This window comes from Patagioenas fasciata, chromosome 21, assembly GCF_037038585.1.
Source record: "Patagioenas fasciata isolate bPatFas1 chromosome 21, bPatFas1.hap1, whole genome shotgun sequence".
In the NCBI taxonomy this organism is placed as follows: domain Eukaryota; kingdom Metazoa; phylum Chordata; class Aves; order Columbiformes; family Columbidae; genus Patagioenas; species Patagioenas fasciata.
The window spans coordinates 6,011,476-6,035,345 of record NC_092540.1 but is presented as its reverse complement, the minus strand read 5'-3'; the positions used below and the strand labels follow the sequence as shown (position 1 = coordinate 6,035,345).

The window sequence follows — 23,870 nt, the reverse complement described above, 5'->3', positions numbered from 1 at the left end:
CAACCCGCAAAACGTCTGCTGTGGTCTCTACGCTGGCTTGCCAGCCATGCGGCTTTGGAGGAATTAATAGCTGTGTTTATGAAGCACCCAGGGAGAGGAGATGTGCAGTCATTAGCTCTAATGAGAGCTGTTTGCTGTGGCGCTTGGCTCCGTGCTCCCCCTTTCTCCATGAGTCCCTTGGGACCAGCCAGCTTCCCGCAGCCAGAACATCCACCAAAGGCCAGAGCTGCTGCAGCTCTAACATGCACCCATGCCTGCACTGAGGCAGAGCCGTGCCTGCACAGGTCTTGCTGTTTCATACCCAAATTTCCCGGGGAAGGGTTGAGCGCGGTGGGTGGGGATGAGGTGGGTCTATTGTGCATGCTGCCAGGAGCCCAGCACAGCCTCGCCTGTCCCCGTCCCCTCCGCCGAGTCCACAGCTGGAGACAGCCATCGGGCTGGGTGGGGGTTTGGTTGAGACAGTTGTTTTGGCTCTGGGACTGTCTCGTCATGCTTTTGCATTTTGCATTTCAAGCCTTTGTAACTGCAGTTTGATCTCGCTGCCTCTCAAGTGAGCGTGGCTGGCTGCAGCCTATCCTGGCTGCCTGCCTGCACCCTGGCAGTCCCCGTCAGGGCTGCTTTGATGTATTGATCAGTGCCTACGTGCAGCCCAGAGCTGGCTGGGGACATCAGGGTGAATGAGCCAGCACAGGCGTGGGGAGGCTGGCTGGCCCCGTATGGGCCGTGCTGGGCTGGATTCAGCTGTTGGTGCAAGGGCAGTGTTAAGGGCAGGCTGTGTGTCATTACTGGGGCAGCCTGTGCCGTGGTACCCAGCCTGTGCCGTGGTACCCAGCCTGTGCCGTGGTACCCAGCCCTGCCTGTCACCTTGGCTGTGGAGGTGGCTGGAGGCATTGCTGGGATGCATCAGCCTCCTATCTCGGCCACAAACAGATCAAGGTTGTCACTGGGTGCAGGAGCTGCAGCATCCCCTGTGCTGTTTGTTCCACACTGCAGGCAGAGGTGCCGTGGTTCCATCATGGGCCATGCTCGCATCCTCAGGGCCAGGCTTGTGTCCCCCAGGATGGGATGAGCCTCGAGGCTGCCCTCAGCCCGCTTCTCTTCCTGCAGGATCCGGCCCCAACTGTCCAAAGAGAAAATAGAAGGATGTCACATCTGCACCTCGGTGACACCTGGCGAGCCCCAGGTGCTGCTGGGGAAGGACAAGGCCTTCACCTATGACTTTGTCTTCGACCTGGACACATGGCAGGAGCAGATCTACACAACGTGCGTGGGCAAGCTCATTGAAGGCTGCTTCGAGGGCTACAATGCCACCGTGCTGGCATACGGCCAGGTGCGTGCTCTGCCAGCTCCTTGGGCTCTGGCGTGGGCGTTGGGCTCTCCTGCAGTGCTGGGCTCTGGAGATGCTGAGGTGGTACCTGCAGAGGTTCGGGAAGGCAGGAGGTGTATGAAGCTTGTGGAGCTGACAGAGTTGTCTCTGGGCTGGCTGGGAGCTGGGGCAGGGGGTGTCCTTAGGTGGGAGGAAGGGGAGGCAGGGCTGGGAGCATGCTGGGGATCAGAGGGGCTCAGCAGAGGCATTTGGGGAGCCTGGGGTGGCAGGGGGAGGTGTGGGGTGCAGTGCTCTGAGCCTGGAGGGCCCACCCAGTTACACCCTCGCTGCCTCTTTGCAGACTGGTGCGGGCAAGACATACACCATGGGCACCGGCTTCGACATGAACATCTCCGAGGATGAGCAGGGCATCATCCCGCGGGCCATCGGCCACCTCTTCAGCGGCATCGAGGAGCGCAAGCGGGCGGCGCAGAGCCAGGGAGTGCCGGTGCCCGAGTTCAAAGTCAGCGCCCAGTTCCTGGAGGTGGGTGACAGCGGGTCTGGGTGACACCGTGGCCCTGCCCTGCCCTTTGCTCAGCTCCCACGTCCTGGTCTCCTCAAGTCCCCCATGTCCTGGCTGTTCCCTGGCTGAGCTGGACCCCAGAGCAGGTGTGTGTGGGCAGGGATGTGTGCCCAGGCAGAAGAGACTCAAAGCACCTGAATGTTGTTGACCTCATGATGGCCATGAACTGGGGTGGCACTGCAGGAAGCCCCCTCCATGGGGAAGGGACTTGTGCCTTGGTCCCCTGCGGACTCAGGGGACTCTGGGCTCATTTACTCCTGTTTGAGGTTTGGGATGGTGGCATATTGCTGCCCTGGGTCTGGACCAGCATTTCCCAGTGAAACAAGGAGAGAAAAAATTGCCATTCTTTTGGAGATCTGAGGAAGGGCTGCATTATTTCCCATGTCCTTTGCTGCATCTTTGACCTTGAGAATGCTTCATTGCATCCTCTCCCGCCTCTGCTTTGGCCTCTTCATTTCAAAAGCCTCTTCTATTAACTCCTTCTTTCCCTGGAGAAGTTTGTCCCAGAAAGCCTGTGGACCTCGTGTGTCTGCAGCAGTTTCCCTGGGGGCTGGTCCTGGGGTGAAAGTGCAAAGAAGTTCTATATGGGACTGGTTTAAGGCCCTGGTGAGAAAACAGAGGGTGGCGCTGAGCAAAGCTGAGCTCCTGAATGTACTTTATCTGGCTGGTGTTCTGATCTGGAGTACAACCCAGAAGAGACAGGCAGAGAGAGGAGCCTTGTGCTGTGATCTTGCCTCCATGTGGCTTTGGTGGCCATGTCCTGTGCCAGGCTGGGCATGTGGCCTCTTTGGATGCTGGTTACCAACCCTGCTGTCCTGGTGCTGGTAAAGGATTTGGCCCCGCTGATCCCTGTCCTGTGACTCTGCTCCCGGGCACAGGCTGTCAGAGTGGGGTTTAAACCCTTGGGCTGCCTGTTTGCACCTGGGGCAGCCAGGAATGGATTAGCCTGATCCGCTCTGCTGGCCAGGAGCCTGTGGTCCTTGGGTGACCCTACTCTCTGCTCTGGGACTTGGGTGTGACAGGGCGATGTGTGGCATTTAGTGGTGGTGGCAGGGGGGACAGACAGGCAGGGGTGTCCCTCTGCCTCGGGGTGAGAGAGGATGCTGCAGGGTCAAGATATCGATGAGAGCATCCTCGGTCAGCTCTGGGTCCTCAGGGTTTTCCCTGCTTGTCCAGCACTCCCTGGTCCCCCTTGTCCCCTTTCCACCTGGCAGAGGTGACCTCCAGGAGCTGGGGTGGGAGAGGGGCTGCGCTGGCTCCTGCAGCTGGGGGCTCCCCGGGTGAGCAGGGCTGGGTGGGGGGATGCGTAGCTCCTGGGTGTCCACTCAGGTTCTGGGGACAGGGCTCTGAAAGTGTCCTGGTTCCCACACAGCTCTCAGTGTGACAAGACAGGGTAGGGAACTGGAACCAGCCCAGGCTGCAGCTGGGAGCTTCGCGGGGCAGACAGGCCCATGTGTGCACGCTCGCACACACGCACCGTTCCTCTGGGCATCGTGTCCCAGCAGGGCACCCCCACATGCAGGTCAGAGCTGTGTGTCATCTCTTATCTGCACACACATGCTTGTGTGTCCTCTTCTACACTTGCACGCACACCAGCTCTCCTGGTCAGCCTTGCCTAAGCACCCGCGTGTGCACATATGCGTGACCACACGTGCGTCCCCAGCTGTGCGACCTGTCCTGGCTCTCAGGGCTGCAGCGGCAGGAGGGCAGCTCCTGTCGATCCCGTTGTGCTGGGCTCTGGCAGCCTCCTGCTTACTGCTACTCACCCCGCACCCGCTTCCACCCCGCTTAGCTCTACAATGAGGAGATTCTGGACCTGTTTGACAGTGCCCGTGACCCTGACGCACGCCACCGCAAATCCAACATCAAAATCCATGAGGATGCCAGCGGGAGCATCTACACCACGGGCGTCACGTCGCGCCTCATTAGCTCGCAGGACGAGGTGGGTGCAGAACGGGGCAGGCGTGGAGGAGGGATGGCAGCGGGGTGCCCACCAGCCAGGGATGTGATGTGTGGGTACAGCCAGGTGAGTGGGGGATGTCACTGGGATAGGACAGAGCAGCCCCGGGGTGACGCAGGGAGAGGTCGGCGTGCCTGCGGGGCTGCGGCGGCTGCTGTCCTCCCTCCCTGAAAGGTGCTTCAAGGTTCCATTCTTCCCTGCCTCGTGTCGTTGTAGCTGATCCAGTGCCTAAAACAGGGGGCTCTTTCCCGCACCACCGCCAGCACCCAGATGAATGTGCAGAGCTCCCGGTCCCACGCCATCTTCACCATTCACCTGTGCCAGATGAGAGTGTGCACACGCCCGGAGCTGGTGAGATGTGCTCCTGCCTCACGGCTGGGCTGTTCCTGGATCTGACACCCAGGCAATGTGTCAGGGGGTCCCTTGGAAATGAGAGAGGGTTTGAAGTCTTGCAAAGAGAGGCAGGGCTTTGCCTTTCTTCTTTGCAGCCATAGCCAGCATTAGCATTTAATGGGAGCTGAGGTCTGCCCTGGAGCAGCCGCATCCAAGGCAGGGATAGTCTGGCTCAAGGAATGTCCCCAAGCAAGCTGCTGTTGGGATTCTCTCCCCCATCCTTGTGGGGCTGGATGCGGAGGGTGAACACTCAGGCTTTTGCTGAGGTCTGAGTGTGGCCAAGGGAGCTCCTGCCTGCTCTAGGGCTGTGGTGGTGACCTCTCCATGTGTGCCTGGCCACAGGTGGATGGGGAGGTGACCAGCCTCCTAGACGGAGCCCAGCCCACCACTGAGTATGAGACCCTCACGGCCAAGTTCCACTTCGTAGACCTGGCTGGCTCAGAAAGGCTGAAGCGAACGGGTGCTACCGGCGAGAGAGCAAAGGAAGGCATCTCCATCAACTGTGGTCTGGTACGGCCCCAGACACCAGTGTGCAAGGGCAGGGGGAGGCACGGCCTGACGGGGGGAGCCTGGGAGGCTTTTGGGTCCTGCTTGGAGCTGCTCTGGGCTCTTGGGGTTGCTGCCGTCTCTGCTGGACTTTATGCGGCCTGGACCTGTAGGCAGGAATATGCACGGTCCAAACACCAGCAGTGAGGGCACAGCTCTGACTGTGGGGAGGAGGTACAGCTGGGCACAAGGGTGCAAGTACCCAAAAGACTGAGGTCTGCTAACTTGAGCTTATAAAAATCTCCAGGGCTTGATGCTGCTTCTCACTGCATGTAGAAGAAAGGCACAGCCCAGGGAAGGGGGGATGACTGCTGAGACCGGCAAGGGAAGCCCCACACCTCCACCTCCGGCACCCAAACCGGTGCCGCAGCACACACCCCAGGCCTGTCATGCTGGCTACGTGACAGCTGTGTTCTCAGCAGGGGCTGAATTTGGGGTGTGCTTTCCTTTATGTTGGTAGTTGGCCTTGGGGAATGTCATTAGTGCCCTTGGAGACCAGAGCAAGAAAGTTGTGCATGTGCCCTACCGCGACTCCAAGCTCACCCGCCTGCTGCAGGATTCCCTCGGGGGCAACAGGTAAGGGGGTCCCAGACAGGGCTGAGCCCTGGGAGCGGACTGCAGACAAGGCCGAGGGTCTAGGGAGCCCTGTAGGAACTATTTCAAGACTCAAATACCATGGGGGTTGCCCAGAGGGGAGGTGATGCCTCCTGACAGGCAGTGCATGATTTTGCAGATATAAAGACTTGGGCTCCTTATGAGTCCCAGGCACAATTAGCCAACTTTGGCAGAATTAGCTGGTGCGAAACACTGCAGAGTCCTTGCGGATCTGGGACTTGGCAGGTGGTGTTGCCAAGCATGGGATGGATTGAATTCCCTGCCAGCTTTGGGGGTATTTTTCATTCTTCCCCAGCATTCTTCGGAGGTGTGAGCTGACTGGTGGAGGCTGGCTTTGCCCAGTGTAGTGCAATGTGTTACTCATGGGGTCTTGTTGGCGCTCTGGTTCTGGGAGGGACTGAACTCAGTTTTTACCTTGGTTATAGAACACAGGAGGGTCAAGGAGGGGTGTCTGGGGGCACACAGCCTGTGCCGGGTCCCAGGTTTCCAGGTGCTGAGTTGACGTGGGATGGGGGGAAACTGTCCTTTCACGCTGACCTTCACCTCTCCAAGCCAAACCATCATGATTGCCTGTGTGAGCCCATCTGACCGGGACTTCATGGAGACCCTGAACACTCTCAAGTATGCCAATCGGGCTCGCAACATCAAGAACAAGGTGGTGGTGAACCAGGACAAGACAAGTCAGCAGATCAGTGCCCTGCGGGCCGAGATCGCCCGCCTGCAGATGGAGCTGATGGAGTACAAGGCAGTGAGTGGCCAGCCAAGGCGGGATGGAGGCAGGAGCAGAAAACCTCCTCCTCATGTTCGAATTGGGGCGGTTTTAGTGGGAAAGACCCTCCTGCCTACCATGCCCTGCCCCTATTGATGGGGGTAATTGCTGGGAGAGGTCAGGAAGCTTAAGAGATGGGGGCTCAGCTCCTGCCCTGCCACAGGCAGAACCTTGGGCAAGTCTCTTGAGGATACCAAGGCAGGGAGAAGCCTTGAAGCATCTCTCACCCTCTGCCTGTTGAGCATTCCTGGTCCTAAGGTTTGTCCCTGCCCTGCTCTGGTGGCTGGGGCTGCCCCCAGGGATGCAGTGGTGTGTCCCCATGTCCCAGCTCACCCTGCACTCAAGGACTCCCCTCCTGTCCCCACAGGGCAAGCGAGTCATCGGGGAGGATGGCTCGGAGGGCTACAGCGACCTTTTCCGTGAGAACGCCATGCTGCAGAAGGAGAACAGCGCTCTGCGCATGCGGGTGAAGGCGATGCAGGAGGCCATCGACGCGATCAACAGCAGGGTCACCCACCTCATGAGTCAAGAGGCCAATCTGATGCTGGCCAAAGCAGGTGAGGTTAGACTAGTGCATGGCATGGTGGATTAGCCAGGGCAGTGCAGCTGGGATGGGAGCTGTGGGACAGCCTGCGTCCTGCCTGGGTCCACCTGTGCCTCTGCTCCTCCAGGTGACGGCAATGAAGCCATCGGTGCCCTCATCCAGAACTACATCCGGGAGATTGAAGAGCTGAGGTGAGCTGGGCATTGGGGCTGGACAGTCACCCAGGTCCCCAGGCTGACAGCTGCCATGGTGGGGTCTGAGCCCAGGTGTGGCTCACAACTCCGTGCTCCGGCATCGCTGGGGTGTCATAAGCCCCGATGTAGAAGCAACTGACTCCATTGCTGCTGCACTGGGGCTGTAGGAGTCCCAGCCTTGGTGCCAGGCAATCCTTCGGCCATTTTCATTCTTTGTGTGTCTCTTCATGTAGAGGGAGATCCTGATGGGAGTGCCTGGTGTCTCCCAGGGAATGCTGACCCCCCAAAGCTGGGTTTATCACAGTTGTTTGTGCGATACAGCAACCCTGTCTTGCAGCATCCTGACCCTACAATGAATGGGAATGGGTGTGTGGTGACGCTGTCCTTGGCTCACACCATCCTAAAACCAGGCAAGATCCCCTCATCTGGGGACAGTGGGATGTCCCCTCTTTGACCACATCTTGTCTCCACTGCCTAGGACGAAGCTGCTGGAGAGCGAGTCCATGAATGAGTCCCTGCGTCGCAGCCTCTCACGTGTCTCTGCCCGGCCCCCCTACTCCATGGGCTCATCCCCAGCGCCGGGCCTGGCTGGCCTGTGCAGCCCGGCGGCTTCCGTGGACACAGAGGCCTCCGATGTGCTCCGACGGGCCAAGCAGGACCTGGAGCGCCTGAAAAAGAAAGAGAGGAGGCAGCAGAGGAAAAGGTGAAGGCAGCTGCTGTGCAGTGTTGGGAAGGAGGAGGCTGCGTGTTGGTCCCTGTCTGTCCTTGCGGGTTTGGGTATCCTGCTTCCCCCATCCCCACTAAAGCCAGAGCAACAACACAGTATTCAGATGCCTGGGTTCCCCTCCTGCTGCTGCCTTGCCCTTGATCTTCTTTTCACCCACCACACAATCCCAGGGACTGTTTTCCCCAAAGGGTCCAAAAGCAGGAGCATCGCTGGGCACGCCCATGCTGGGACTCACCAACACACCTCTGCTCTTCCACAGCCCAGAGAAGGAGGCGTTTAAGAGGCGGCAGAAACTGCAGCAGGACAACGAGGAGGAGACAGATGAGAACGAGGTGGAAGAGGTGAGTCCCAGCATAGGTGAAGAGGGGTTGGGTGATGCAGTGCTGCTCAGCTGGGAGAGGATGGCTTCAAGGATGGACAGGGCACAGAGCTGCTCTCCACAGTGTGCACTGGGAGTCCAGAAATGCTGCTGCAGCCCCTGGGCACCCTGTGTGGGAGGTTCCATCCTGTTGTGGGGGCTGCAGCCCATTGCTGCGGGGTCAGCTCAGGTTTGGAGGAGGAAATTGCTGCAGAGAAGGGAAAGGCTGTGCTGCAAGCTGAGGTTGGCCACTCGTCTCTTAGGAGGAGGAGGAACAGGACGAGAGTGGCTGTGAGGAAGAGGATGGACGTGAGGATGAAGATGAGGACTCAGGCAGTGAAGAGAGCCTGGTGGACTCAGACTCAGATGCAGAGGAGAAGGGTAAAGTGTGGAGCCCCACATGCAGCCCAGGGTATAGGGGTGCATTTGCTGGTGCCTCCTGGCACTGAGCTCTGGTCCTGGGAAGGGGGAATCCGCTGGGGCGCCCCAACCACATCTCCTCTGGATAGCTTGGAAAAGCACCAGGGTTGCTGCAGAGAGTCTCCAACACTCTTTGGGGCGCTGCTGCTCCCCAGCAAAGTGTGTTCCCATTGTTTCCCTCTTCCCTTGTGTTGTGGCTCAGTGGCGCTGTGGAAGGGATGCCCCTCCATCCTTCCCAGCCTGACTGTCTCCCACCGGTCTCCAGCCGTGAATTTCCAGGCTGACCTGGCGGATCTGACCTGCGAGATAGAGATCAAGCAGAAGCTGATTGATGAGCTGGAGAACAGCCAGCGGCGCCTGCAGACCCTCAAGCACCAGTACGAGGAGAAGCTGATCCTGCTGCAGAACAAGATTCGGGACACTCAGCTGGAGCGGGACCGAGTCCTGCAGAACCTCAGTGAGAACCGTGTCTCCCGTGGGATCCCATCCCTGCAGTGTTGAACCCCAGTCCCCACTCCAGCCCTGCTGACTTGGAGCCAAACCATCCACCCTCTGCATGCAATGCTGGCTCTGGTAGAGCTTTGCCATCCCCCTGCCTGTGCTTGAGCCCCTGGGTCCCCCAAGACCCTGCTTGTCTTGCCATGGGAGTGGGACTAATCAGCTGAAGAGCTCCTGACCCTGCTGGTGTCAGAGAGGTAGCTGGAAAGGATGGTGAGGCAAAGCCTCTTCTAGGCTTGAATGTCGCTTCATGAGATACGGAAGCTCTTGGTGAAACTGAGATGCTGAGGGGCACATGAAGACCCCATAGACCTGGTGGTGCAGCTCATCTCTAGGCTCAGCAGGGCAGGATCACCCATGCACATGGCTGTAGGTCTGGGTCTGCAGCTCCTCTCAGCCCAGCGACTGTGCTGTAACCCACTGTCCCCCACCCTGTGCTGGGCCCTAACGCGTATCCAGTGGGTGCCCCCAGGCAGACCCCAACCTGTGAGGTGGCCAGAGCAGAGGGGTTGTGGGGATTGGGCTGGTGGGACGGGGAGGGAGCAGCACCTGGTGCCTTCAGGCAGGGTGTGTAGCTGCAGGAGGAGCCTGGGGTGCATGGCCGTCACAAGCCCTCTCCTTGCTTCCCCAGGCACCATGGAGTGCTACACGGAGGAGAAAGCCAACAAGATCAAAGCGGACTATGAGAAGCGGCTGAAGGAGATGAATCGGGACCTGCAGAAGCTCCAGGCAGCCCAGAAGGAGCACGCTCGCCTGCTCAAGAACCAGTCCCGCTACGAGCGGGAGCTGAGGAAGCTGCAGGCAGAGGTGGCCGAGATGAAGAAGGCAAAGGTACCTGGACGTTCCAGGGCAGGGAGGGCATTACCTGGTCAAGTCTGGCTCCCTGCTTAGAAATGATGTTTTCCACTTCTGGTGGCAAGTGCAGGACATCTGTCTGTCCATTTGTCTGTCTGTCTGGTGGGTGGGTGCCTTGGGACAGCTGGGTGTCAGCTGAAGGAGATCCCCTTCCCGTTCCAGGTTGCGCTGATGAAGCAGATGCGGGAGGAGCAGCAGCGGAGGCGACTGGCAGAGACCAAGAGGAATCGGGAGATAGCGCAGCTCAAGAAGGAGCAGCGCCGGCAGGAGGTGAGATCCCAGCCTGCCTGTGTGTCCCTGGGCAACCCTGTGCAGCAGGGGACCTGGGCTGTCTGTGGGTGGATGATTATGCTGCTCTGACACTGTGAGATGCTTATAAATATCCACTGGTGAAGCTCAGGGCTCTGCTGCACACGTGGCCTTGCAGGGGCTGCATGGCTGCAGCAGAACACTCCTGGCTGAATGGCTCCCTAGGGCTTCCCAAGTGAGACTGTTCATACCAGAGTAACTGCTCCAAGTGTTGGTGGTGGGAGCCCTGGGACTGTGACCATTGCTGAGGTGTCTGGGCAGGACCCCAATGGTCTCTCTCTCTCTCTTGTGCAGTTTCAGATCCGGGCTCTGGAGTCTCAGAAGCGGCAGCAGGAAATTGTTCTGCGGAGGAAAACTCAGGAGGTGAGGGTTGGGGCTGGGGGGGTTGCATCCATGTAGCCCCCAACCCCATAGTGGTCCTGGCCCCAGTGCTTGACTCAGAGACACCCCGTCCTCAGACAGCGCCAGCTCTGGGAGCAGGTTTCCCAAAAGGCTGGGGGGATTTGTATGGCTTTGTAAGTGGGTGAGAGATGGTTGCAGCAGTAGAGGAATTACTCATCTCCTGGGGCAGGGAATGGGCTACAAGGGAGAAGGGCGAAAACCCATGGGGCACAAACGGCCCCAGGGCTTTGGGTTCCAGAGCTACTGCTCTTGGTCCCGTGAGGACCTGGGACTGATGGTGACAGGTGTGGGCTGGGGATGTCCATCTGAGACCCTCTCCTCTGCTCCTCCTCTGGGCAGGTCTCGGCACTGCGCCGTCTTGCCAAGCCCATGTCAGACCGGGTGGCGGGCAGGACGAGCCAGAAGCCGGCCATGCTGGACTCGGGTGCGGAGGTCTCGGCCAGCACCACCTCCTCCGAGCCAGAGTCCGGTGCGCGCTCCGTCTCCAGCATCGTGCGCCAGTGGAACAAGAAAATCAACAACTTCCTGGGAGATCCCTCGTCCTCCGTGAATGGGGCTCGGCCTGCCAGGTCAGGGCAGGGGCTGCATGGACGGGTGATGTGGCATCCCAGGACTCCCATGTCTGGCTTTTGGCTGGGGGTGGAGTTTGAATGCCAGCATCTTATTGTGCATTTGGCCTGTGTTAAACCATTGACTCAGTGACAGGCTGTGCTGGCAGCATGTCACTGACTGTCACCTGGGCTTGAGCCCAGTGCTGGCCTTCCATGAGCATTAAATGCCGTGGCACAAACCTTGCTGGGCTCATCTCTTGTCCCTCTCTTTACTATGGGGCAATGGAAAAGCTGAGCAGTCCAGAAACTATGCAGATGCTGCCTCAGCTCCCAACTAGCCACATCCTAGGCATCCTTTTGGGGTAAAGCACAGCGTTCCAGGCTGAACACCCATGTGCCTCTTCTCCACTCCGGCTATAGGAAGAAGTTCCCCAAGAAGGGGGTGAGCCAGACCTTCAGCAAAGCCGCCCGCCTCAAGTGGCAGTCGCTGGAGCGGCGCATCTTTGACATTGTCATGCAGAGAATGACCATCGTCAACCTGGAGGCTGACATGGAGCGGCTCATCAAGGTGACATGGTGCTGGGGACAGGGAGGGCCAGGTGGTGGGTGTGGGTCGGTGGGACAGCCATGACTTCCTTTTCCCCCAGAAACGCGAGGAGCTGGCGCTGCTGCAGGAAGCATTGCTGGGCAAGAGGGCGAAACTGCAGGCAGAGAGCCCCATGGAGCAGAAGGGGCTGCAGGAGCTGAATGAGGAGATCGAGGTGCTGGGGGCCAACATCGATTACATCAATGATAGCATTTCCGACTGCCAGGCCACCATCATGCAGATCGAGGAGACCAAGGTGGGCGGTTGTACTTGGCCCCGCCGGCAGGGCGAGAGCAGGAGCATCCCTGGGAGGTGAAGGTGTCCTTGGGCACAGCCCGGCTGGGCATCCCTGAGTCCTTCTTGGAGTTGTGCCGTGCACTCTGTGGGGTTGCATCCACACAGTCGTTTCTCATTAGGTGGTTAATTGTGGAGGGGAGTGCTGCCAGGTCCACAGACAGGCTGCTGGTGCCCAGTGCCCCACCGCCCTGGGATGCTGGGAAGCTGCAGACCCTCTCCTGTCTGTGGGGCTGCTGGTCCCTTGTCCCCACGGGAGTTTCATGTGCTGGAAACATCCAGCAGAAACCCTGCCGTCTGAGTCCGGTTTATGCGCTGGGCACACCGCAGAGATGCTGAGCGGCTCCCGACTCCCCTCTAGCGGCTGCAGCCCGGGCTGGAGTCTGCGTGCTGTCCCCAGCTTGTCCGCAGCTGTCACCTACACTGGCAGAAAAGAGGGGCTGTTAATTTGCACTAGCCTTTGGGCCAGTGACATGGTCTGCTGTGGATTCGGGCAACGCTGGTGTCTGAAGTTTAGTGTCTAATCAAGTGTTGGCACCAGGACTCCTGTAGCACCACAGTAGGCCTCCAGGCTATGTTGGCCATCTCCATGGCCAGATCTTTATAAATGACTTAGACTCAGGACTTGAGGAATTGCTTAGCAAGTTTGCTGATGACACAAAACTGGGGGGAGCTGTTGACATTCTTGAGGATAGAGAGGCCCTGCAGAGGGATCTGGACAAATTGGAGAACTTGGCAATCACCAACCACATGAAGTTCAGCAAGGGCAAGTGCCATATTTTGCACCTGGGATGCGGCAACTCTGGCTGTACAGACAGACTGGGGGATGAGATGCTGGAGAGCAGCTCCATGGAGAGGGATCTGGGGTTCTGGTGGATGGCAAGTTGAACATGAGCCACCAGTGTCCCTGGAGCCAAGAGGGCCCCGTGTCCTGGTGCACCCAGCACAGCACGGCCAGCCGGGCAGGGGGGATTGTCCCGCTCTGCTCTGCGCTGGGGCGGCCTCACCTGGAGCATTCACTGTGTGCAGGGCTGGGGACACAGGAGAAAAGGAGCTAAAGCTACTGGAGAGTGTCCAGAGGAGGCTGTGAAGCTGGTGAAGGTTTGGAGGGGAAGCCGGATGAGGAGCGGCTGAAGTCCCTGGGTTTGCTCAGCTGGAGCAGAGCAGACTGAGGGCAGAGCTCATGGGCTGCAGGTTCCTCAGCAGGAGCAGGAGGGGCAGGGCTGAGCTCTTCTCTGTGACAGTGACAGAGCCCAGGGAACGGCAGCAGATGTGCCAGGGAGGGTCAGTGGGACATGAGGAAAAGGTTCTGCACCCAGAGGTGCTGGACACTGAACAGGCTCCCAGGGAGGTGTCACGGCCCAACCTGACAGTGTTCAAGAAGAGACTGGACAACGTCCTCAGACACACGGGGTGACCTGTGGGGTGTCCTGTGCAGGGACAGCAGTTGGACTCCATGATCCTGGTGGGTCCCTCCCAGCTCAGTATGGTCTATGATTCTATGATCTCTCCAGTAGCCTCTTGGGCAGACTGAGGAGGGTGAGTGTGCGGACTGGGCAGGCTGGCAGAGGTGCTGTGCTGGCCACGGTGCCCGTTCTGCCCGTCCCACGCCTGGCGGCAAAGCTCCCCTGCTGCATCCAATGCCCATCCCTCTGCATTCCAGGAGGAGCTGGACTCCACGGACACCTCAGTTGTGATCAGCTCCTGCTCGCTGGCTGAAGCCCGGCTCCTGCTGGACAACTTCCTGAAGGCCTCCATCGACAAGGTGTGGGGCCGCTCCAGGACCTGGATGCCTGACGGGAGTTCCCATGGCGGGGGAGGGAGCAGGGAGCGGGGTGCCAGGACGGGGACTAGTGATGGGGACCCGAGACACCCGCCTCAGGCCCGGTGTGGCTGTGCATCCGCAGGGGCTGCAGGTGGCACAGAAGGAGGCCCAGATCCGTCTGCTGGAGGGACGCTTGCGGCAGTCGGATGTGACCAGCTCCTCGCAGAACCATGCCATCCTGGACGCTCTGCGGGAGAAGGCTGAGTCGCACCCTGAGCTGCAGGCCCTGATCCACAATGTCCAGCAAGGTGGGACCTGGGACTGGTGCATCCTCAGGCTGGTTGTGCTGCCTGTGGGGTGAGGTTTCCCCCATGCCAGCCCCCCAGGAAGCGTGTCTGGGGCTGCCCCAAGGGCGATGCTGGGTGGGGATATATTCTCCAGCCTCCACACTACAGGGATGAGGACCAGACACCCCCTCAGCTGCCCCCTCGGCTGCATGGTTTAATGGCAGAAGATGTGCCGGGGGGGGTCAGTTGGGCATGAGGAAAATGTTCTTCACCCAGAGGGTGCTGGACACTGAACAGGCTCCCAGGGAGGTGTCACACCCCAAACCTGACAGTGTTCAAGAAGAGACTGGACAGCGTCCTCAGACACACGGGGTGACCTGTGGGGTGTCCTGTGCAGGGACAGGAGTTGGACTCCATGATCCTGTGGGTCCCTCCTAGCTCAGGACGGTCTATGATTCAATGATTCAGATGGGGCTTGGCACAATGGGGTCCCCTCTGTGCTGCTGATGTGCTGTTTCCCTCCTGCACAGAGAATGGTTACGCCAGTACGGATGAGGAGGTCTCAGAGTTCAGCCTGGCTTCAGATGGCAGGTGAGTACCCAGCTCAGCCCTGCCTGAGCTTCTGGTGGCTGGGGAGGCCAGGACAGGGTGGGATGTCTGGTGCCACCCATGGAACCTCGCAGGTGGACATGGATGAACAAAGCCCCACCTAAGCTTTCCTGTGGTTCCTAGCCCTTGGGGAGGGGAGCAGAGATGTCTCTTAGATACCAACAGGGAGTGAAGACCAGGTTATCCTCTGGATAAAAGGTGCTGGGGAGCAGGGGGTGACCCAAGGAGTCTGGTGGGCTGATGGCAACCAGCTCTCTGAAAGGGGTTTAGAAATAAAGCTCCAATCTCTGCTCCCTTCTCCTTTTAGCATCTCCCAGTCTTTCACCATGAAGGGCTCCGCAAGCCAGGATGACTTCAAGTTCAAGGTTAGTTGACCTTTCTCTGTTGCCCTGTCACAGGGAATGGGAGGAGGGATGGAGGAGCATGTTGGTCAGTGATGCTTCAGGCTCGCTAGTCTGAGCCTTGGAGAGCTAGGCTTGGCATAAGACAGTGTGGCTGGTCTCTGGGTCCGGTCAGCTCTAGCCAAGGGCGAACCCAGGCCTCCTGGTCCTGTGGTCCTCTGAAGCACCAGAGATTTGGAAAACATCCACCACACAGCCAGTACCTTCCAGATCTGAGCACCAAGGAGGACCCTGTGCAGTGCTGCATCCACTGTGGGCAAAAGTGGAGGACAGTTCTGCACAGGCTATCACATTTGCTTGGCACATGGAGAGCATGGGCATCCCAGCACAATGCGGGGGGAGCTCAGCCTCCTGTAGCCAGAGAGCGCGAACTGCTCCACCCCACAGCTCTCTGACTGCGCCCACTGTCCCCACCCTGTGCTGCCTGTGCCTGAGCCCTCTGTCCTGCTCTAGGGAGAGCCCAAGCTGTCAGGGCAGATGAAGGCAGTGTCGGCTGAGTGTCTAGGACCCACGCTGGACGTCTCCACCAAGAACATCACTAAGTCCTTGGCATCCCTCATGGAGATCAAAGAGGATGGGATCAGCTTCTCCATCCGAGACCCCTATTACAAGGAGAAAGTGTCACGCACCATCAGCCTGCCCACACGAGGAAGCACCTTGTGAGCATGGGATGAGGGGTCCCTGGGCATTGGGAAACTTGTACAGGCATGAGCCAGCAGGTGGGAAGCTGGGCCCTGTCTGTGGAGTTGCAGAGCAGTGAGGGTGAGAGCAAATGTGCATCTATCCAGGCTTGTCTGCAGCAAGCAGTGGTAGATTTCTCCAGTGGGCCTCAGAGAGTATCTAGGAGTATGTTGGTGTCCTCTGCAGCTGGAGAGAAGGGTACTCCAGGAGGAGGGAAGGAAGAGAGGTGTGTGAGGATTCCCGGCTCACCGCCCTGGGATATCAGCCTTCTTGGGTTGTCAAAAGCCTCCGCACTCACTGGATGACTCAAGGCATCCCCTGATCTTGTGATCCAGGACAGCCCAACTTCTCCTTTGCTCTGCTGGGGAAGAACATGGGTGTTCAGCATGGGGGGATCCCAGTCAGGGGGAGGCGCCCACTGTGCTCTGTTTCACTTGCTTTAGTCCCAGACAATCTCGTGGCTCGGACACTTCGCCTCTGACAAGGAGGAAATCCTATGACCGTGGGCAGCCTGCCAGGTGAGCTCGGGAGCTGGGGAAATGGTCACCTGGGCAGGGAGAGGCTGGGTGGCCCAGAGAAGAGGGAGAGGTGCTGGCTGGGCCCTGGTGCACCAGGCAGCTGCCGGGTGAGCAATTCCCAACTCACGTGCCCTCTAATCCTTCCTGGCTCAGGCCTCCAGATGTTGGCTTCACGCCTCCCTCATCCCCACCCACCCGTCCACGCAACGACCGCAATGTCTTTTCTCGTCTCACGAGCAACCAGAGCCAGGGGTCTGCCTTGGATAAGTAAGTCCTGGTGGGGTGGGGGGGTCTGAGGGAGAGGGACCCACATCAGAACAGCAAATGGCACATACCAGGGCCCATGGTGGGGTGTAGGAACACAGGACCCAGCCAGCCTCCTGCCACCTTTTTCACTCCCTGCTCTTCTCCATGAGGGAGCAGATGCTCTTCAAGGGCCATGCCAGACTCTTGCCGTGCCCTGCCTGCTGTGTCCCCTCTGAGCTGGCTGTGTGCAGGAGCTCCCAGTCCTGGCCTCTGGCTGAGCCCTCCTTGGGACACGGCAGCGCCAGACATGGATCACTGGCAAAGGCTGTGGAGCAGGATGGGGTGAGGTGGGATGGGGGCTCGCAGGAAGCTGAAGGACTGTCACTAAACCACAAATGCTGCTCCAGCCCCCCCCGCAGCAGGCCGGGCAGCTGCTGTCTTGGGGCATCGCTAGCGGCGCTGACATTCCCTGATGGAGACCTGCTGTCTGATCCTCACATGCCTCTTGCTCCTCTGCCCTCTCCCTTGGTTCTCCACGTGTGCTTCTCTTTTTCCCTCTCCTTTCCTCTTTCTCTCTGTCCTACACTGGCTTGGATGCAATAACAATCCTCCATCTCTGACTCCTCTGCTCCCTCTTCTAGTCTGGGTTTTCTCTCCCATAATCCTGCTAATTTTCTGCCCCTAGGTCTGATGACAGCGATTCCTCTGTCTCGGAGGTGCTGAGGTATAGACAACTTTCTATTTATTATCCCTCCCTCCTCTCCTTCTCTCTGTCTCACGAGTCTGCTCTCCCTTGTCCCTGCATGCTCCACCTGCGCCTTGCTGTTCTCCCCACCTCCCAGCTTGTGTGTGCTGTCCCCCCTGGCATGCCCCTTGGTTGCAAGTTTGAACCATTCCTGCTCTGATCAGCCCTTGGAAACCCCACCTATGGGCAATGGCTGGTTTGGGGTGGCAGCATGTTCTCCTCCATCTCTGATGGGCTCTCATCAGCATGATGCCACCATGTCCCATCCTGTCCCCCAGCTCTCCAGCAGGATGGTGTGATGCTGGGGAAGGGGACAAGCAACCCTGGGCACTCCTGGTGTGCCCTTCTCACAAGCATCTTCCAGGCAGATATCTCCAGGTGCTCCCCACACCTGGTTGTGCTTCCCTGGTACTGGGTTGTGGTTTGGTTTTCCCGAGGAAATACAAGTCAGATTGTGGTACAGATTTCAGCCTTGGGGTTAAGGTGCTCCTGGGCTTGTCCCACTGCATGCTCCTGCCTGCAGAGGTTTCCCAACACAAAGGCCACCTTTCCCTGTCCTTTAGGAACATCAGCAGTCCAGTACCCAAGTGTCACCTCACATTGCCCATGGCCTGGGGAGGTGGCACCAGATGTGTCTGTGCTGTGTCACCTTGGGCAGTTTTATCATCAGGCAGCAACACAAGGTCCATCGATAACATCTCACCCTGGGGAGCCAGGATTTCCATTTAGATTCAGTGTCACCTTGAGACTGGTAGAAACACCAGGGGTCAGGGGAGGTCTGTTTGAGTTTGTAAATGCAGCTGCTGAGAAAGAAAGATCACATGCATGTGATTTCCAAACCCAAATTAATGAGGCTGTGTTGGTCCTCATGACTAATGCAAACTTTAAGTGGCCTTGGGCCTGCCCTTCTACAGCCCTGTGCCTCAGTTTCCCTGCCTTTAGAAAGAGACTAGCACAGCCCAGGGCCCCATGGCTGTGGGGAGGCTGTGCTGTGGGACGCCAGCTGGGAAAAGCTGTTGTTGGCCATGCAACTGGGGTCTGGAAGGGCAAGGGCTGGTCCTCAGCTCCCTGAGCACTGCTCAAGAGGAGGGGATTGACAGATGCTGTGTCCAGAGGGACAGACAGCAGGTGTCCCTTGGAGGAAGGTTTGGCAGGGACAGGTCCTCTCCTGCCTGGAGCCAGCAGGGCTTCCATGGCCATCGCAACAGGGACGCTGAGTGCAAACGCCGGTGCTGTGCTTTGTCACCCTTGTGGTCTTATGTAAAAGCACAGGACCTGGTCTCCAAATGCCACCAGCCGCAGGCTGACAGCCTCCAAAGAACTGGGGTGCTGGATATTGGTACCCTGAAACACTTGTCCCAGCAGAGCTTCAGGCTGGAGAAAGAGCAGTTTGTCCCAGACTGACCTGAGGACCGATGAGCTGAGTCTCCTGGGTGCTTGAGTGCATGCTGGTCAGGCATGAGAGGTTCAGCAGCAGAGCAGAGGCTGCTGGGCAGCCCCTCTTTCCCAGTCCGTGTTGCTGGGGCAGAGGCAGCAGGCAGGGGCTGCTCCTGGGGAGATTCCCAGGGTTTCCACAAAAACCTTTGCTCAGACATGCCAGGTTCAGATGTAGTGACCCATCGCACTGCTAGGCAGTGGAAGATGCTTGGAGTGAGGCAGCTCTTGCTCTCCCGTGCCCCTGGGGCTGTGTAGCACAGTGTCTGCGCACACACTCCACCATGCTCGTTCTTTCTTTCCCATGCAAGGGGCATCATTAACCCAGTGGGTGGGACCAAGAACGCCCGGACAGCCCCGCTGCAGTGCGTCTCTGTGGCAGAAGGACACACCAAGCCTGTGCTCTGCCTGGATGCTACCGACGAGCTGCTTTTCACCGGGTCCAAAGGTGCGTGATGGACAGAGAGGACGCAGAGGTTGCTGGCCTGCAGATGCCATAGGAGGAAGCTGCCACAAGGGAATATGTAGAGTGCTGGGCACTATGGGGATGGTTCCTCCTGGACCTCTCTCCTGTCCTCAGCATTGAGCCTTGCCCATGACTGCCCTGGTGCTGGGGCTGGCTGGTTCCTTTCCTCTTGCCCTGTGGGTGGGGGGAGGCAGCGCTCAGAAGAGATATTGCCCCCAAGCCACCAGAGGGAGACACCCCCCCACCAGCCTGACACTCTTGGTCACGTTCCTCCTCCCGCAGACCGGAGCTGCAAAATGTGGAACCTGGTGACGGGCCAAGAAATTGCTTCCCTCAAAGGTCACCCAAACAACGTGGTTTCCATCAAGTACTGCAGCCACACTGGGCTGGTGTTCACCGTGTCCACGTCGTACATCAAAGTCTGGGACATCCGGGACTCGGCCCGATGCATCCGCACCCTCACGTACGTGGCAGGCGGGGACCCTGGGCACTCTGGGCATCTCTGGCTTTACAGAAACCAGTCCCAGGACCTACTGGGGCTGGGGACAGGGCCAAGTACCAGCTGCTTTAGTGCCAGTTGGCAGTGCTGCATCCTTAGGGAACAGGGAGGCTGGGAGAGAGTTTGGGTGAGGGGACCTGCAGGGACCTCCTGCAGCAAAGGCTCAGGATGAAGAGCTTTAAAGAGATTTGCAGCTGCTTTTGGAGGTGGCCGAGAGAGCGAGCAGCTCTGTAGAGGAGGCACAGCCCCCAACGGCATCATAGCTGAGCAAATCACAGGCTCTTCCGTGAAACCTGGATCTTTATGAGGAGCTTGAGGACCAGAGAGGAGTGTGGGACAGGCTGTAGCTGTGGTCTGCTGGTCTGGAGCAGGGCCCACATGTTAAGAGAGTACGGCAGACCAGGCTTACCACTTTGCTCCAGCATAGAGCTCCTTCCTCCATCCAGCCTCAGCTCATCTGCCTTGGCCTGAAGGTGCTTCTGCCTTTGGTGCAGAGGCCAAATACTTCTGCCGTCCTGTGCTGACTGCCAGCACTAGCCAGCTCTCCCTGAAGGAGGCATAGAGGAATGGCAGGAGACAAAAGCGGCCCCTGAATGGAAACCAGGCGAGGATGCCCCGTGTCATGCACACACCCAACATCCTTGGCTTCCTCTGCAAGCAGGGCACTGGCCTAGGAGACAGAGGTCTTGTTGATCCCATTCTGGCCACAAAGATGGTGACACCTCTAGGGTCTTTCCCTGACATGGGACCCAGCTGTACCAGCCTGGAGCCAACAGCCCCTTGTGGTTCCTCCATGGGGCCTCCGTGGCTCTGATCTCTGCTCATCCTCTCCCCTGGACCTCTCTCTCCCTTAGATCTTCTGGCCAGGTGATCTCTGGGGACGCATGTGCTGGGACATCCAACCGCACTGTCACCAGCATGCAGGGGGAGCACCAGATCAACCAGATTGCTCTCAACCCCACTGGCACCACACTTTATGCTGCCACCGGTAACTCCGTCCGCATCTGGGAGCTGAGCAGGTGAGGGGTAGTGCTGGGGTGGGCAGGACAGCAGTAGATGTCAAGTAGACACTGTTGGCTCGGAGCAGCCTGAAATTACTCCCCTCCTGGGAAAGAGAAAACATTTTTAGTGGTGGAAGTTGCTTGGAATAAGGACTTTCAGAACCCTTTCCTATGGGACCCAAGGGGTGATGAGCAGCAGTGGAGCTTCTTGGGGTGGGGGGTTTGTCTGTGAGCTGGGCAGAGCTTACGGGAAGGGAAAAGATATGTGAGGTGAGCAGCAGTATGGTCCTGGTTTTGTCCTTGCCCCCCTCCCTGCCAGAACACTGGGCTGCTGACCCTTTGCAGCCAGGGCTCTGTAGCCACACACTGGCATGTCCCAAGACTGCCTTCTTCCCCCAGCATCACTAGAAAGAGGGGTGTCCTCAAAAGAGGGGTCACAGTCCCCCAGGTGCTCCAGGGCTGTGGGGGTCTCTGCCTGGAGAGCCCCTTGGAGGAGTTTCAGCAGCCAGGAAGGGGCTGGCTGACCCGCGTTATCCAACTCAGGTTGCAGCCCATTGGGAAGCTGAGTGGCCACATCGGGCCTGTGATGTGTCTCACGGTAAACCAGACGGCAAGCAACCACGACCTGGTGGTCACGGGCTCCAAAGATCACTACGTCAAGGTACTGTCCTTGGAGAGGAGAGCCTCGTGTCCCACAGGGAAGCCCAGATCTTAGCAACCCCTAAGGTCTCTTGTTTCCCCCTGAAATCTAAGCCCAGATTTCTCTTCTCACCTCTGCATGTGAGGTTTTTTGCACATCTACTCACCTTAAATCTTGCCTTTTGCTTGGTCCACCAGTGCACCTTTGGATATGTATTTGCATCTCTCTCATCCCTTGGGCTCTGTGGCTGGTACTTGCATGTTATGGGTGACCCAGATTAGCAGCTCACCCTGTTCTGCTCGATTCCCCTCCCTCATACAGACACTTTGCACCTGCTCATTCACAGCTCCAACACAGCAAGAGCTTGTCACTCCCTTTGAGGTTGTTGGTGGTTTTTGGGAGGTTGAATTCCTGGCGCCAGGGGAGTGAAGAAGGGTGGTGAGGTGATGAGGGAGGTAGGATCCCACTCTTCTGACAGCTGCAAGCTGTTAGCTCAATGCATGGAGGTGTGTGAAAGTTCATCGTGAGTAAAATACAGCAGAATGGGGGCTACCTCTGGTGGCAGACCTCCTCTAATGGTGGCGTGGGAGCTACCTCTGGTGGCAGACCTCCTCTAATGGTGGCAGGACTCCTGGCAAGACCTCGGCCCCAAACACCTCTCCGCTGGCCAATGCCCACTCCCCTTTCCAGTGTCACTCTGGATGTCCTGAGCCTAGAAAACTGGGTGATGGCCAAGTTCTCCAGGAGAGGATCACCTCTGTTTCTAGTGCCATCTGGAGTCTCCCACCTACTGTTTTTCCTCCAGGTGTTTGAGATTGCTGAGGGCATGGTGGGCAATATTGGCCCCACTCACAACTTTGAGCCCCCGCACTATGACGGCATCGAGTGCCTGGCCATCCAGGGAGACGTCCTCTTCAGCGGCTCCAGGGACAACGGCATAAAGAAGTGGGATCTGGAGCAGCAGGAACTTCTCCAGGTTTGGAGGGGAGAATACAGCACAGGTTGTCGGGGTGATGTGGGGCAGAGGAGCATTGCTGTTGGGGCCCTGGGGGCGCTTCTTGTTCAGGGACCTGGTGCCAGTGTTCTGTGCAGAGTCAAGAAGGGAGGCCACTCCCGTTCCTGGGAATCTGCCTGTGCACGCATGAGGTGGCTCTGTAGCCCCCGAAGTTTGCGCTGCAGGGCACTCGGGATTGCCAGCTCCCCCTGGCACACAGGCTGCAGCATCAATTGCAGAGATGGGTGCTAAGTTCCCCTCTGAAGGCAGGATTGTTGTCTCCTGCCCTTGGGACAAACCAAGCCTGGACCCTCTAATTCCTCACGAGCCCTGCGATCCAGATCAGCCCCAGGGTGACAGTGAGGAACTGAGCCTCCCAGGTTGGGTGCATGAGGCTGCTGGCAGTGCTGCAGATGAGGTTGGTCATGATCTCTGCTCTGTGCCCACAGCAAATCCCCAATGCCCACAAAGACTGGGTCTGTGCCCTGGCCTTCATCCCCGGCCGCCCCATGGTGCTGAGCGCCTGCCGAGGAGGTATGATCAAAGTCTGGAATGTGGACTCCTTCACCCCAGTTGGGGAGATAAAAGGGCACGACAGCCCCATCAACGCCATCTGCACCAACTCAAAGCACATCTTCACTGCCTCCAGGTGAGCCCCGGGCTTCCTACTCGTGAGGCCCCTGGGAGGTGGGAGACCCCTGGGTTGAGCTGTTATCCCTGGGGCTGGGTGGGTTTGTGCTGAGGGGACAGAGAGGGTGAGAAGGGGGGAGTTTCACAGCTTTCTTGTCCCTCCACTTCTTCATCTCGTCTTGCCCACCTTAGCCTGCCCCACGACATGGCCTGCCCGCTGCAGTGCCAAGAGCTGTTCCTGGCTGTCCCCTGCCCGTGCCCTGGGTTATCCCCCATGCAGGGACCCCTCTTCCCCGGGTCTGGGTGTCCTCTGCTGCTCTTGGGGACCTCTTTGGCAGCAAGACTCTGATATCCTCTTTTCGACTGTGTCCCTTTTCTCCCTTCCTTTTCTCTGTCTCTCTCTGTCTCTCCTCCTCCCCACCTCCCATCTGTGCCACAGTGACTGCCGGGTAAAGTTATGGAATTACGTGCCTGGGCTCACCCCTTGCCTTCCACGACGAGTCCTTGCCATAAAGGGCCGTGCTACTAGTCTGCCTTGACCCTCCTGCTCTTTCTGACTCTCTTGCTCATGCACTCCTCTTCTGTCTTTTCTTTCCTTTTCTCTTTCTCTCCATCTCGTTCTCCCTCTGTCTTTCTCTCTGTTGCTTGCTTTTGCTTCTCTCTCTTTTTCTTTCTTTCTCTCTGGTCTGAGCTGCTTCTTCACGGTATGAAACTATTTTGCGTTTTTTCCCCCACTTGATAAACCTTTGCTAGAAGTGACTTACCCCTTTGGCCCAGCCATACCCCCACATTGTTTTGGTTTACTCTTTTTTGTAACTTGCTGAGTGCCCACATCTACTGTGGCAGCTCCGTGCAAGCCATGACCTGCCCTCACCCCTGCATGGATGGTGGGGCGGGAGTCAGCAGCCACCCCCAAAGCAGCCCATGCCCTGGGACCTAGCATATCAGCTCCCCCCCATGTCACTGCTTTGACCTAATTAGAGCTCATTCAAGGGGTGCAGGAGTCCTGTCGTTTGGGTCAGCCCTGGATGTCACCATTTCCTT

The 23,870-nt window shown here is 58.3% G+C and overlaps 1 protein-coding gene across 2 annotated transcripts in view; it reads left to right on the top strand.

Annotated features, from left to right (window-relative positions):
* Nucleotides 1-23,870, top strand: part of KIF21B (kinesin family member 21B) — a 39,722-nt gene that overhangs the window by 10,673 nt on the left and 5,179 nt on the right. The window contains exons 2-35 of one of the 2 annotated variants that reach the window (XM_071817700.1): nucleotides 1,108-1,330; nucleotides 1,668-1,850; nucleotides 3,682-3,831; nucleotides 4,066-4,200; nucleotides 4,585-4,752; nucleotides 5,249-5,364; nucleotides 5,956-6,151; nucleotides 6,540-6,729; nucleotides 6,844-6,907; nucleotides 7,389-7,613; nucleotides 7,897-7,978; nucleotides 8,259-8,376; nucleotides 8,681-8,872; nucleotides 9,545-9,744; nucleotides 9,931-10,038; nucleotides 10,372-10,440; nucleotides 10,819-11,048; nucleotides 11,451-11,598; nucleotides 11,678-11,872; nucleotides 13,574-13,675; nucleotides 13,818-13,983; nucleotides 14,493-14,553; nucleotides 14,879-14,936; nucleotides 15,426-15,631; nucleotides 16,097-16,171; nucleotides 16,325-16,438; nucleotides 17,103-17,141; nucleotides 18,908-19,044; nucleotides 19,345-19,525; nucleotides 20,416-20,580; nucleotides 21,106-21,223; nucleotides 22,008-22,178; nucleotides 22,646-22,845; nucleotides 23,266-23,607. In XM_071817700.1, the coding sequence (XP_071673801.1) occupies nucleotides 1,108-1,330; nucleotides 1,668-1,850; nucleotides 3,682-3,831; nucleotides 4,066-4,200; nucleotides 4,585-4,752; nucleotides 5,249-5,364; nucleotides 5,956-6,151; nucleotides 6,540-6,729; nucleotides 6,844-6,907; nucleotides 7,389-7,613; nucleotides 7,897-7,978; nucleotides 8,259-8,376; nucleotides 8,681-8,872; nucleotides 9,545-9,744; nucleotides 9,931-10,038; nucleotides 10,372-10,440; nucleotides 10,819-11,048; nucleotides 11,451-11,598; nucleotides 11,678-11,872; nucleotides 13,574-13,675; nucleotides 13,818-13,983; nucleotides 14,493-14,553; nucleotides 14,879-14,936; nucleotides 15,426-15,631; nucleotides 16,097-16,171; nucleotides 16,325-16,438; nucleotides 17,103-17,141; nucleotides 18,908-19,044; nucleotides 19,345-19,525; nucleotides 20,416-20,580; nucleotides 21,106-21,223; nucleotides 22,008-22,178; nucleotides 22,646-22,845; nucleotides 23,266-23,365 (4,885 nt within the window). In that variant the 3' untranslated portion in view covers nucleotides 23,366-23,607. Of the gene's footprint in view, nucleotides 1-1,107; nucleotides 1,331-1,667; nucleotides 1,851-3,681; nucleotides 3,832-4,065; nucleotides 4,201-4,584; nucleotides 4,753-5,248; nucleotides 5,365-5,955; nucleotides 6,152-6,539; nucleotides 6,730-6,843; nucleotides 6,908-7,388; nucleotides 7,614-7,896; nucleotides 7,979-8,258; nucleotides 8,377-8,680; nucleotides 8,873-9,544; nucleotides 9,745-9,930; nucleotides 10,039-10,371; nucleotides 10,441-10,818; nucleotides 11,049-11,450; nucleotides 11,599-11,677; nucleotides 11,873-13,573; nucleotides 13,676-13,817; nucleotides 13,984-14,492; nucleotides 14,554-14,878; nucleotides 14,937-15,425; nucleotides 15,632-16,096; nucleotides 16,172-16,324; nucleotides 16,439-17,102; nucleotides 17,142-18,907; nucleotides 19,045-19,344; nucleotides 19,526-20,415; nucleotides 20,581-21,105; nucleotides 21,224-22,007; nucleotides 22,179-22,645; nucleotides 22,846-23,265; nucleotides 23,608-23,870 lie in introns of those variants that run through there. The other variant, XM_065854223.2, reaches the window with a different exon arrangement.